General features: G+C 52.1%; 3 protein-coding genes across 3 annotated transcripts; all 3 read right to left on the bottom strand.

Moving 5' to 3' along the window:
• Positions 1–280: 280 nt before the first annotated feature.
• Positions 281–2,996, bottom strand: BO80DRAFT_422219 (NAD-dependent malic enzyme). The gene is made up of 8 exons (XM_025718772.1): positions 2,567–2,996; positions 2,283–2,504; positions 2,004–2,207; positions 1,817–1,945; positions 1,635–1,768; positions 1,299–1,565; positions 861–1,228; positions 281–787 (listed from the first exon to the last, which is right to left on the bottom strand). Exons 1-8 carry the CDS (start codon positions 2,732–2,734, stop codon positions 456–458), a joined length of 1,824 nt encoding a protein of 607 aa, XP_025578697.1. The 5' UTR covers positions 2,735–2,996; the 3' UTR covers positions 281–455.
• Positions 2,997–3,989: 993 nt separating this feature from the next.
• BO80DRAFT_499699 (NADPH:quinone oxidoreductase family protein) lies at positions 3,990–5,410 on the bottom strand. Its single transcript, XM_025724199.1, has 2 exons — positions 5,246–5,410; positions 3,990–5,180 (listed from the first exon to the last, which is right to left on the bottom strand). Exons 1-2 carry the CDS (start codon positions 5,276–5,278, stop codon positions 4,176–4,178), a joined length of 1,038 nt encoding a protein of 345 aa, XP_025578696.1. The 5' UTR covers positions 5,279–5,410; the 3' UTR covers positions 3,990–4,175.
• A 525-nt stretch (positions 5,411–5,935) lies between these two features.
• BO80DRAFT_234737 (Clr5 domain-containing protein) lies at positions 5,936–7,343 on the bottom strand. Its single transcript, XM_025714499.1, has 2 exons — positions 7,115–7,343; positions 5,936–7,054 (listed from the first exon to the last, which is right to left on the bottom strand). The coding sequence occupies exons 1-2, from the start codon at positions 7,240–7,242 to the stop codon at positions 6,079–6,081; spliced, it is 1,104 nt and encodes a 367-aa protein (XP_025578695.1). The 5' UTR covers positions 7,243–7,343; the 3' UTR covers positions 5,936–6,078.
• Positions 7,344–13,263: the final 5,920 nt, after the last annotated feature.

The following is a 13,263-nucleotide window of genomic DNA, read 5'->3' as shown; positions in this document are numbered from 1 at the left end:
CATGCAGCAACTGGCCCAGATCCTATCCGTGACCACTACTCCGTACCACCCACGGGGTACTCCGTACGCTACGCACCATTGCAATATGGGAGGAAAGGTCACTGCCCCTCGGTGGCGATGCACGAGGATGGATCCAGTCAGTAGCAGCAAGCATCATCTTCTTTTGCTTCTTCCTCTTCCTCTTGCGATTCAATAAGTCTACACTTTCGACCTGTCTCAGGTCTAGCCTGGGCTAGACACGAGCAGTCATTCCCCCCTCCCCCCTCCCACCACTCTATTGCTCAAGTGTCACTCATCCAACAGTTGGCTTTACGGAATCATATGAAGCCGCTTATTTCTTATAGCTTCCAACCCGGTTTAGCTTTATGAGATACTACCGACTGCGCCTAGCCAAGCCTGGACCGCATAGCCTCCTCTAACAGTGTCTATCCCCTCCGTAACTGCAGCATTCACGGCTAGTGTGGTCTTACAAGGGGTCGGTACACCGGCTCCCACATCTGCACTCGAATCCACTCATCCAACTCATTGTCATCCGTGGGAATACCTTCCTCCTCAGCATATCCTTCCTCGACCGCAGTTTTGATAATGGCTTTGGCGATGTCCACGCTAAGCTCCCGTACATCTCCGACGTCAGGGAGCAGGGGTCCGTTGGGGTCCTGCAGTGCCGGCGATCGCGCTGCCAATGCTTTGACCGCGGCCACAAGCATCTTATTCGACAAAGTTCGTGTTCGCGATAGAACGGCTCCCAATCCGATTCCGGGGAAACAAGTGGAGTTGTTGCATTCCGCTACAACGGTAAAAGGGCAGGGCATTAGCTGAGGAGTTCCAACTTTCTCTTCGTTCTCTAACACTTTGCTTACCTATCTCATACTTCATCCCGTTGCGATCGACCGGGGGAAAGGGGCTTCCGGTGGCTATCAGAGCTCGCCCATCAGTCCATTGATTGATATCCTCGGGCTGTGCTTCGTGCAAACGGGTCGGGTTGCTGAGGGGAAATATGATCGGTTTTTCGACATGTTTGGCCATTTCCCGAATGACTTCTTCGGTGAAAGATTTGGGCTTGGTGGAGGTTCCAATCAAGGCATGAGGTTTCACCTTCTTCACCACAGAAAGCAGACCGGGCAGTCCTTCACCAGGCCACTCGTTGTCATCTCGCGCATATGGGGCCTGCGCTGGGGTCAACTGATCCCCAAGGGATTTGAGCAGAAGGCCCGGTTTATCGAGACACCTAGATCCCAGCAATAGCTTAGTAAGTGCAGAGTAGAGACGGAAGTTCACAAGCTGCTTGATGTTCATACCATATCTGCTTTGAGGCTTCTTCTTTGGATTTGTTCGTCTCAGTTGCGATAGTGTCGGCGAGCTGCTCCGCAATACCAGTGCCCGCTGATCCAGACCCGAAGATGACTACACGTACGTCTTCCAATTTGACATCACTCACATGGAAACCGGACAACAAGGCAGCCAGGGTAACACAGCCTGTACCTTGAATATCATCGTTAAAGCACGGGATATGCGGCTGGAAATTTTCCAAGATCCTCTTAGCGTTATGCAGGCCAAAGTCCTCACTAAATAGCGTCAGCCGGGTCCCAGCACGTAAAGATCGACGAGGTCCCGCAAGAGATTCCGATACTCACAAGTGTATGTATGCGCGTGGGAACATCTTTCGGGCGGTTGTTACAAACTTCTCCACGAACTGGTCATATTCTTTGCCTCTGACGCGCGGCTGTCGCAGGCCCAAATATAGCTCATCCTTTAGAAGCGATTCATTCTGCGATCAAGGTTAGCACGGGTCCGAAATAGTCGACAGTTGCCATACATCTGTTCCGCAGTCTAGCACCACGGGTAACTGTCTTGCTGGATGAATTCCGGCACACAGGGTCGTGAGTGCTAATTTGGCAACCGAGATCAAAATGGCGCCTACACCTTGATCCCCAATGCCTAGAATCTGCCGCTAGTTAGACAATACCTCTTTAAAATGTCTCCTGCAGGTAGTCTCAGTTTACCTCTTCGCCATCACTGACGACTATATAATCGACTTCTTCACCACCGCCGAAGTTGGACAAACACTCTTCAATCCTATCTTGGTCTCTGATGTTGAGGAAACAACCTTCTGGCTTCCGGAAAAGTCGGGAATAATTCTGTATCGCATCGCCTTCTGTAGGGGTGTATATGATGCTGAGCATCTCCTTGAGGTGTGTGTCAATCAGCTGTATCCGACGTCAGCAGACTGGCCATATCAAATCAGCGTCAGCGTCAGCGTCAGATATAAACATGTATGATACCTTATAATACAGAACCTCATTCTGTACCTTCATGCTAGCCATGAATGTGTTCTTAGCTAGGTCATTGTCTCGACTACTATATTGCTCGTATGCCCGCTGAACCTGTTCCTCTAGTGTCTGGATGTTGGGGGGCAGAAGGCCATGAAGCTTGAACGATCTGCGCTCTTCCTCCGTGAATGCAGAGCCTTTATTGAATTGGCTTGACTCCAGGACATCCCTCCCCTATATCATCGGTCAGCATATGAGCCGCCCCACGCACAAAGTCTTACAGGGGCCGGCATTACCTCGTACTGACACACCAGAGGTCCCGACGCAGCCCGGGGAAGGTGGCTAAATTTCGATGATCTCGACGAAGTAGACATTCTCGTGGCAGGCCTGTAAGACGTAAAGCGGTGTGATGCGAGGAGAGAAAGGGGCAGGTTCGATTGCCGTCTCAGGATAGACTGAGCCATTGAGGGGTAATTCTAGCTTTGAATTGGCTGATCCCGGGCTCCGGGCAATCCCTGGCAATAGACCGGACTTATATACTCGGGCTATTGCACAACCGGGCCTGGAAACCGGGACTGCAGGAAACCGGGAAGGCGAGAAGAACAACGTTCTGTAGGTAGGGGACTGAGGCACTCTGGTGGAGACTTACACAGTAGCTGATATGACGCTGATATGACGATGACGTAGATGGCCCGATTGCAAGCCAGCCCTGACAACGTCAAGGGGCCCCGTCTGCCTTATCTTCAGGGGAAATCGATGATATAATGGTTTCTACTGTGTACTTAGTAGTTCCAGCGTTGATGGTTAGATAATTGAGCTTTCCCGCTTGATTTGCAATGCATAGGCGCACCGTGCTAGGTGCAAAGGCATCTGCGCACCGCAGTCACGTCAGATAGAGAGGATGGCACAACCACATCTGGTGGTGATTTGAAGTCCCTCGCGCGCATTCACCATGGTTGCGAGCGGGCCATGTCAACTACTATGGTACTATGCTATGCAGGACCCAGTCGATCTACCATGCCACTCGAGCCAAGAACCGATCTACATAGTCGATGCAAGCAAGGACCATACATAGAGTAGTACATAGTACAACATCCGCATCCGCAGCCTTATCTTCTTTATCGTCCTCGTCCTGCTTTGATCACATGGCGATAAGAGATGGATGCTGACTCATTCACTAAGCGAGCGGAACAAAACCACTTGCTCACCGGCCCCTTTTTACTCTTTATTTATCGACCACCATCGCAGGCTCATCAGACATCAACAGCACCGGGTAGCATCATCCGGAGATCCTGATCATGATGCGATAGGACACCGCTTTTTGCTTCCCGACTCCCTGCGCATCTATCTATCTATCATCAGTCGAGCAGCCATGTTCGGCTGCATTTAGAATACTCGCTAGACACGAACGACCACCAATCCGAATGGCATCAGGTGTTCAATTCTCACATCGCAACTACACAATCCAGCTGTCTTAGGTCAATGGCTCTGTTCGGTCTCCGGACTGACGCAGGGTACACAACTGCCGCCACGGACTCTCCTCTTAGGAGAACAGTCATCGCATGTCACGTCTTGTGACTGTGGCCGACTGGAGCTGGATTGTCGGGGGCTCTTCGGAGTCCCCGTCTTGATTTCTTTCCATGTTGCTAGAGGAAATCTTAGGGCCTTCATAGTTCATGTTGCTCGCGTTTAATTTGCTACGAGAGCATGACTCCTTGCGCACCTACATACTAGATATCGACGGAGACATGGGTAGTATCGCCTGTCTGTGCCGGATCGTTCGCTATGTTATTTAGCTCTGAATTGATTGATTATTGCTCAGTGTGCACTTCCCGATATAATGTACCGTAGCTCCTGTTGGCTGGTCCAGTAACCCTGATCGAGCTGGAAGAAGCACCTTCCCACCTATAGTTTACTCGTTGCAATATCATCGTCAATGATCTTCACAACTACCTTCCCCCATGTTTCCCGCCCGCCCAGCGCCTGCAACGCGCGAGGCACGCTCTCCAAACCCACGAAGCTCTCATCCTTGAAGGCCGTACCCTTGAACTTGCCCTGCGCCACGATATCAAAGATTCCCTTCCAGACCGCCCGATCGGTTTCCTTTTCGAATCGAGCATACTGGCCCCAGTGCAACCCAACCAGACTCACATTCTTCAGCAGCACCCGGTTCAGCGCCACCTTCTCGATCTTACCCGCGGCAAACCCAATGACCAACAATCGTGCATTCCACGCCACGCATTTCAAACTAGGCTCGATCATGCCCACGGGGTCATACACAATGTCTACACCGGCTTTCCCATTCCCGGTCCGATATTGCGCACACAACCGCTTCACCTCTTCGGGCCAGCTCTTATCCCGATAATCGATGACGTGATCGGCTCCGAACTGGCGCGCGATCTGCCGCTTCCGCTCGGTACCTGCGGTCGCGATCACCGTCGCTCCTTTAGCTTTGGCAATTTGCACGGCGGCCAGCCCGACGCCACCAGCTGCAGCATGGACGAGGACCCAATCGCCTGGCTGCACGTTCGCTCGGTGCACGAGACCACCGTATGAGGTGGGAGCCGTGACAAAGAGACCCGCTGCATCTTCGAAGCTCCAGCCCGCTGGAACCGGGAGGAGGGTGTGCTCTTGAGCTAGAATGTGGGTGGCGTAGGCGCCTTGCGTAGCCCCGAAGACTCGATCCCCGACTTTATATCGCAATGAGGCCTGCGCTGTTGTTGGCACGGCCAGGATGGTCCCAGCGAACTCTACGCCCCCGATCCAGGGAAGGGGAGGCTGATGCTGGTATTTGCCTTGGATCTGCAGTAGGTCGAAGAAGTTGGTGCCTGCTGAGTGGATCTCAATCAGGTACTCGGTTGCAGATGGCGAGGGCGTGGGAAGCGTAGTGACTTGGAGATCCAGAGGTCCCTGGTCAATAGGAGTAAATCAATTGGTCTATGATCAGAAGAATGGAGATACCGTCTGCTAGTTACCTTGACATATTCCTTCACTTGGATGGCTCGCATGCTGAGGGATAATTTGAGGACCGCGGGACTTTGAAGCAGTCAAGCTGGACAGACACGATAGAAACCACGAGCAAGGTTGTACTTTGATCAAGTTGAGCCCGATGGGGGCGGCTGGTGGAGGGGAGAGCAAGCGGCCGGGGGAGGTGAGGTGAGCCGAGGTCCGCCGGCGGATAACCCCGAGGAAAAGCAAGTCCCTTGTAGATCTTTGGCCTACTCCGCTTCTTTGCGTGGGGAGCTCAGGTTTCGTAGGTTGAAATATGTATTATTGTAGATTTGATTTCGTACATGAAGACAGGAAGGCATTCGTATGCATCCACAATAGACACCTTGGACGTATGAGGGAACCAGTCCTTCAAGGTCCGATCGTCCTGTAGATCTAGACTATATATAATATCCCATGCAAACATCATTAACCCCATGCACACATAGACCGACAAACAACAGGTGTACATGCAATTCCAAACTCCTCGGTCCCAAACGTGGATATCATCAAAATCAAATACACTCCACTCCATGGTCCAGTACAACCAGCCGATACGCCAGGTATCCCATAATCCCAGGTCTGGTTTCCTTGGTGTACAAGATGTAATGTTCAATCACCCATTCCCTCGTCGGCATCCCATCAAGCGAGACGAGGCGGGTTAAGTAATCAGCAGATATCAGAGGAAATAGTACAAGTGGGAAGCATGAATCAACACAAAAAAAAGCGGAAGATGGTTGGATCGATCAATGCGAATCGAAGTCCAACATGAGAAATTAGTAGTGTCACAAGAAAGAAGGCTAAATGCTCCGTGCCATGCTTAAAAGTCGATGCTCTGGGGTCTGTGCACAAGGGGCTCAGGTCCAGGATAAGGGTACATGGGCGCACACATGGCAGGGTGTTGCCCATGCGGATAGAAGGACGGCGGAGACACCAACCCCATGGCAGGTTGGCCGGCCGACTTTGGCTGGAGTGAGGCCTTTCTCTCGAGCGGCCGGGGTTGTGGCCCCTTCTGTTCCAATCTCGGATGGCCGCCAGCGGCATCCTGGCCATATGGAGCAGACATGGCGCGTTTCCATGTTCCCTCGTGAAGATCAGCCATCTGCTGCCGCCCAATGCTGGAAGGCGGCGGTGTCTGGGCATGGGGAGACATCAAATGCATTGCGGGGTCGATAGGAGGACTCAGTGGTGCCGAAGTATAGAAAGGGCTGCCAGCCTCGAGAGGCATTGAGTACCACTGGGGAATAGACCACTGGATCGGCCCGGCTGTCGTCGCGGGTGTTTGCATGCAGTCCGTGGTGACGGCATAGGAATGATCATGGAATGGCGATGCCAAACTTGATGCCGAGTTGATCAACATGCTGTCCATCAAGGGCGACGTGTGTGGTGAGTCATACGAGTTGGAGCTAGGAAGAACCATCACGGAAGAGGCATGGGAAGGATCCCGCTGCTTATGCGACGGGCTGAGTGGGGATTGTTGTGCCATCATGGGAGCCCACACGTTCGAGATATGTTGCCCATCAAAGGACACTGTAGTAGGCATGCCATCCTGGCGGGTATAGGCATCATTGGCCATGTACCATTCCGGTTCGCTGATGGAAAGGTCTGATGCGACTGAGCGAAGAGGGGGGCGTGCTTTAGGGGAGACCGTGGAAGCCTGGTCCTTCGGGGATGCGTCTTCTTGGCTACTGTCATCCCCAGTGGCTTCCTGTTGGCTGTCGTCGGACTTCTTGCGGGTTTGGCGAGAGGGTTTGGTGACCCGCCACTTCTTCAGTCTGCTCCGCAACTGGGTTTCACTTGAGTCGGGTTAGTACGCTGACTGAAGCCCATGTACCGTTTCCCAGGCTTGGTCTTACCTAGGATTGAAATCATCAGAACGGATTTGCTTGATGACCTGCTTCAGAGGCCATTCTTCATCCTTGTACAATTTGGCAATCAGGGCCTTCTTCCTCTCCCACACATCGGATGGGATTGAATTCTTCATGTTCAAGTCACGTTTGAACGACTTCCTATTGATTGATAGGAAGGTTTCCTGACAAGAGGAGGTAGATGGAAAGAAAAGAAAATGTAGAGGTAGGGCCTCAAGACTCCAGAGTTCAAGGGCTGACTGCGCCTTAAATAGAGAGGACACTTGGGTGACTGTGAAGTGCTGATGATACACTGGGATGAAGAGGGAAGATCAGGGATCATATAGAAGGACGATCGGGGAGGATCTGAGATATATGTACTCCGTGCTCGGGGCCCAAGGAGGAGTAAAGGCCGTACCAGAGGTGGAGGGTCCGGAGCAAAGTACCCAATGGAGAGAATGGACCAGTAAAAGTCTCCAGGAACACACTAAGGTGGTGGGAGAGGAAGTACGGACCTAGGCAATGGGTGGATGGATCCACGCTGGAGAAAGACGCCATCGCCCGGTCTACGGCTACGACCACGGCTAAAACTCCATGAGGATTGAGGAAGGGGGGGGGCGGAGGAGGAGGAGGGAAGGAAGACTGAGGAGGGCGAGTGGAGCCTGGGAAAGAGTGGATATGGCTGTGGATGGTTGAATGGGCCGATGGGAGGGCGAAGAAAGAATAATGGGCAGAATGGGTTAGGAAAGGTACTCTACCAGTTAGTCCTCCGTACCAGACTCCCACTTACTCCAGGAGCGATCGAGGCGGACGCTCGTGCGCCCCCAGCAAGCAGGACGAACGAACGCATGGGAGATCGACGATGACCAGGGAACGGCATCGGCCATGGCTCTCCATTGGGCAAGTCCTGGGCGCTGGATACCCCTCAGCGGCGGTGATTGGCGCAGGGGCCAGTGGGCCTCCCCTTTCGGCCGGACCTTTTTAGCTGCTTCTGCTGGTGGTGGTACGTCCATTGTCTCGGGTCCTGTCATTCAGGTTTAATCCAGGAGCAGATTTTCCATGGTCGTGGGTTGGGCCCTGAAGTAAGCTTTTCCGTCGATCCCCGGTCATGAGTTGGAGAACCCAGTGAGCACACCGCAGCCACTGCCGGGGAGGACGGCGGAAAATGAATGGATGGCGGAGGGCTGGGAGGCAATTGGATGATGCTCTCGGTCGGGGAGGCAATGATCTCCTATCTCTAACCACTGGTACAGTCTGTACCACTCTCCGGCTGCCCTGGTCTCTCTACCTACAGACAGAGAGAGAGAGAAAGAAAGAGGGACTTATCTCCCAATCTCTCACCTCCCCGGCGACCCGTGGCGGCACTCATGGATCAGGTACCCAACCCGCTCCTGGATGCCTTTTCTCAGACACCTATCTTAGTACAATTTACAGTATCAATACTCCGTACTTGACTACTTATCAACCGGACCTGATGGGTCACTTTGTCTAATCGCGGGATCTTGTCGGTTGTCATCTGCTTTCTTTTTCTCTTTATGTCTTTCTGCTGCACTTGGGTCTTTTGGCCCCCTCTTCCGCCCCGTCTGCTGCGCAGGAGAATATTTTCATTGGGCTGCTTAGTTGGCATCCCGCCAATAGTGCCATTTGACTTATTCTACATCATCTTCCCCCTTGTTCATGTCAAACTGACGGCTCGCCTCCCCCTTGCGCTTTGCTTTTTTTCATTTCCCTTTTCTCTTTTTTTCACTATATTTTTTTTCGCTCGGCATTTTTATTTTTAATTCAATTAGTTTTACCTCTCCTCCGCTGCATTTTCCATTTGTCAATCATCCTAGGGACTCAACTCAGATCTAACCCTAAAAATGTACAATGGATGTGGCCAAAATTGGCATTCATAGCCCGATAAGGAAAACCCAATTTCCTGTGAGTAGGAGAACAACTGTAGGAGAAATTAATGGGGATTTAGATCGCAGACATTATGTCCACGTTCCAAACACAATCCAGACCGGGGTTGTAGGCATCTTGTTCGCCATCAAGGGCGATCCCTCTAGTCTCCTAGACAGCTTAGTAGTAGTGACCTCTGCCAGAGCCTTACCGTACCTAGTGCGCCGTACTTTAGTGGGCGACTTAGTGACCCTAAAGGCGGATCCCTCCCCCCCAGTAGGAGCCTAAACTCGGTCGAGAACTTGGCGCGTCCGTCGAACTGCCTGTTTCGGCAAGCAGATGAGTGTGGGAGGAGGCAACGGATCCGGAGGGGAAAATCAAATCCATTCCCCCTCCGTCTGCCCTAGAGTACTTTCACGCTCTAAAGTACATCCCTATTACCTACATGGGTGTAGCAGGTACTAAAGTCAAACGGAGTACGGAGTAGATGTAGATGGCTAGATGTAGATAGATGATATCCATCACAGGCCGGGCTTCTTAGCTCCTACCTAGTACATAGCACCGTCGATGAGATACGATGAGTGAGCTGCAATGCCATGCAATGCCATGCACTGTGATGCGACATTGGTACCTTGGTTCCCTCCTCCAGCACGAGCTGCCTGGCGTCTTCTCCGATCGTGCTGGTGAAACCTAGGCCATAGACCCCTTGACTCATTGGATCGGAAATTCCCTGGATTGATTTGCACCAGCCACGGTAGATGCTGGACGTGTCCCTGGAGGATCAAGCCAACCCACCCCGTACAACAATAGAGAATATCTACTAATTACATCGGATACGCCCGTGTGCAAAGACTACCTATGTAATGTAGTATGCACATGCGCATACTGTCGTAGGAAGTTCTCTCGCGGGAAGCTGATCGGTAAATACCAATCAATACCAAAACTGGCCGAATCGAGACGTCGAGTGTCTCTGGCCTCGGATTGCCTTCAATCTTCCACTTTCTCTTTCGAGTCTTTTTAACCCGGTTCTGTCGGCTATTATAATCTACCTTTTGCAGCAACGCAATCTTGAAGACGTTATCGATGGCACTCGATCTCCATCTGACGCACAGGACATGCTGGCACAATCGATCATTTCTGACAGGTATCTACATTGTATAGTCTTCGGAGACAAAGGAGGCGATGGTTGTGGCACCCCCCCCCCCCCCCCCCCAACCGTTCTTTGTCATATTGTGGTCCATCGTCGGAGCGATGGTTGTTCATAGGTTAAGAGATACTGCGGATGGGGCAGGCGCTGTGCGAAACCGGCAGCAGAATGTTTCTCCTCAGCCGTGAAGCAAGCAAGCAAGCAGAAGTACGGACGGCAGGAGGCAAGATGGGTTGAGACTCCCGGTGTGATCTTGCTTTTCCGCGTCTTCCATCCGGTGCGAGATTTTTTCTCGCAGGTGTGTTATTTTTACTTTTTTATTTTTCTTGCTCTTTATCTTTACCCCCTTTCTTTCTATGGTATCCTTGTATACGTAGTAGTATGTGGTAGTGGCTCTCCATCCCCGCGACTGCAGAGCTGAATGTCAGCAATTTTTCATGTGCATACAGCGAGGGATGGATCGATCTCGGCATTCACGATGTTTTTTTTTTCTCCAGGTGGAACAGATGTATGGACATACATTCGGACCGTACTAATGATTGATGATAATCTTACGGTCTTATTGACTTCCCACCCGTTGCCCGTGCAATGGAATTGTATATGCTATGCGCATCATCCGACACGAGCTGTAAATGCATTGTACATACTCCGCCGTAGTAGTAGTAGTAGTAGTAGTAGTATGTCCCACCGGACCCTGCCTGTAGATCCAAATTCAATTTGACGGCGCTTAAACCGGAATATCAAAGCCTGGCCAGGTAGACGCAGCTGAAGGTCTCCAAACAGACTCCGGCCGTTGGAAAACCCTTTTTATTTCATTTTTCAAAGATGTCATTGTTTCGAGATCCGGCTCATCACCTCCCTTCGGATAAAAGGGCGCCCTCAGCGGCAACCCGCTAACACTGGAAGGGCAAACGCGGCCAAACAGCACTGCCCAGGTCAGTTTACCGCGGTTCACGCTATCAATGACCGTGCTAAGTGCTAACTGCTGGATGCTGCCAGTGCCAATGCTAGCAGTGCCTGGAGACGCAGGGGAAATAGTGTGTGGACTAACGCTACCTAGTTCTCGATGGTGGAGAGCCGAGAGCGCCGTCGTGATGTCCCGCCAAGCAGCACACACCACCACCACCGTCACCACCGTCAGTCTGTCACCTCATCCCCCCTCGGGGTCTCAGGAAGTGAAAACCACTAGAGAAACCCCCTCCCCCCCCCACTAAAAAAGAAAAAGAAAAAGAAAAAGAAAAAGATATTCGGCTGCCTTTTACGGTGGAGTCGCCTGAATTCCATCTCCATCAGGACGACCTCGAATCGATCTGGGGAGGCAAAAGGGGGCGCAAAGCCATCTCATCGTCGGGGTGGATCTCTGCCACTGATCTTCCCGAGGCCCCTCCTCCCCTCGATAGTTCTTGCCCGCCCGGATTGCACCTCTCGGTCCGGTCCAATTCAGATCCCAGAGGGTTACAGACACCCCCGGAGAAGGTAAACCTTGGAATGAAATCCAGCTGTAGCATGAGGGCTTTTCAACCCAACGCTCATGGGCGCTCTCTCGGGTGTGTCCAGTTTTTCGCCATCGACCCCCGATAAGGTTGCACCCTACGGAGTACGGAGCACGGTTTTCTGATACATCACCTCGGGGGCCTGGCTGATGCATTGTTTGCTGCAAACCACCTTAGACGGTGTAGTGCCTCGGGGAGTCACCAGGGCGAAGCCCTCCCGCTACGATCCCTAATTAATCACCGATCACCGACAAGCGACTGATCACATTGCCACCCTCGTGCAAGGAACAAACTCCACGGGTGAGCACTGACCCTTAGGCTGCTGGCTTGTTTATCGCCAGGTCCTTCTGCAAGTGTCTAATTTGGGAGTCTTCAGGACGTGCGATAGGAGATAGCCGAGTTCGGGGAAGAAGGAAAGAAACGCCTACTGCACTTCGTCAGCTCCCCGTCATGCGTGGGTAGGTCGGTCTAGTAGTTTCGTACAGACGGGCAAGCAGGCAGCATGCCTTCGGACGGATGATTTTCACACTTCCGTCACCGTGGCTGGCTAGAGTGGAGGTCAAGGAGGCGCGGATGCACCACTCAACTTACAAGGCTCTGGATCCAGAGAAATTACAAAAAGGAACTATGAAAAGCTGACGGGTGAAATGTGCCCTTGCGCCCATTGTCGCAGAAGTGTACCTGCATCTGCAGTGATTAGCCCACCGGAATGACAGGTCCGCTGTCTTCTACGACGGGGTTACGGTACTCCGTAGATATGGAGTACTTTGGGACAGCCTGACACCACGCTACGCTCAGCCCCCAATGGAGGGGGTGATGGATAACCACCCTACGCGACGGATCAGAGATATACATAGTACAGGGGAGTCTAGGATAAATTAATTGCAGTCAGACGTGTGTGTGTGTGTGTGTGTGTGTGTGAGTGAAGCACCCTGCCGCCCCGTCTGTTATAGCTAGATTGCTTGATTCTTATTTTATCTTTAATCCCGGTTTTAACCTCATAAGATGGACGCTAAGGACGGGGATCGGATTCCAGCTTGCGATCCCCAGGGATCAAGTCAAGGAAACTACAACTGATCTCCCCAGAAACAAGAAAGGGGAGAGCGAGAATTGCTCCTCCTTCTCCAATGTGACCCAAGCCGGTATGTCTTCTTTCTCCCCACCTCAGTCCTCAATAATTGTGACCGTGCACCACAATGACAACAACCATAATCACAACGTTCTGGCTGCTAAAAAGAGAAAGGGGGAAGAGAAAAAAAATAAAAATCCAGATTTTAAAAAAAAATCCCTCTCCAGAGATCCGAGGTCCATGGATTCCGAAACCTTCTCAGGGAGACCCGATCCCTTAACCTTTCGGTGGCCATACTGCGTTCGTTGGACCCCTCCGAGCCAGCCGGTCAGTGTGTGGTCAGCCTCAAGGCTCAACGGCCATCGGAGTCGCTTGCTCCTGATCATCTGCCAGGATACTTTCTGCTAGAACCGTTTCACCATCGCCAGAGTGAAGATCCGAAGGCTCTCAATGGCCGTTCCGACGTCCTACGGTCGGATCCGCACGTGGGCTGTCGACAAGCCTATCCAAACTCCATCTTCCAAAGATCATGCAATCGACGAGGGTTCTGCTCAGTGTGTTGTCA

This window comes from Aspergillus ibericus (assembly GCF_003184845.1).
Source record: "Aspergillus ibericus CBS 121593 unplaced genomic scaffold BO80scaffold_6, whole genome shotgun sequence".
NCBI classification, from domain to species: Eukaryota; Fungi; Ascomycota; class Eurotiomycetes; order Eurotiales; family Aspergillaceae; genus Aspergillus; species Aspergillus ibericus.
This window is presented reverse-complemented; position numbering and strand designations above follow the sequence as displayed.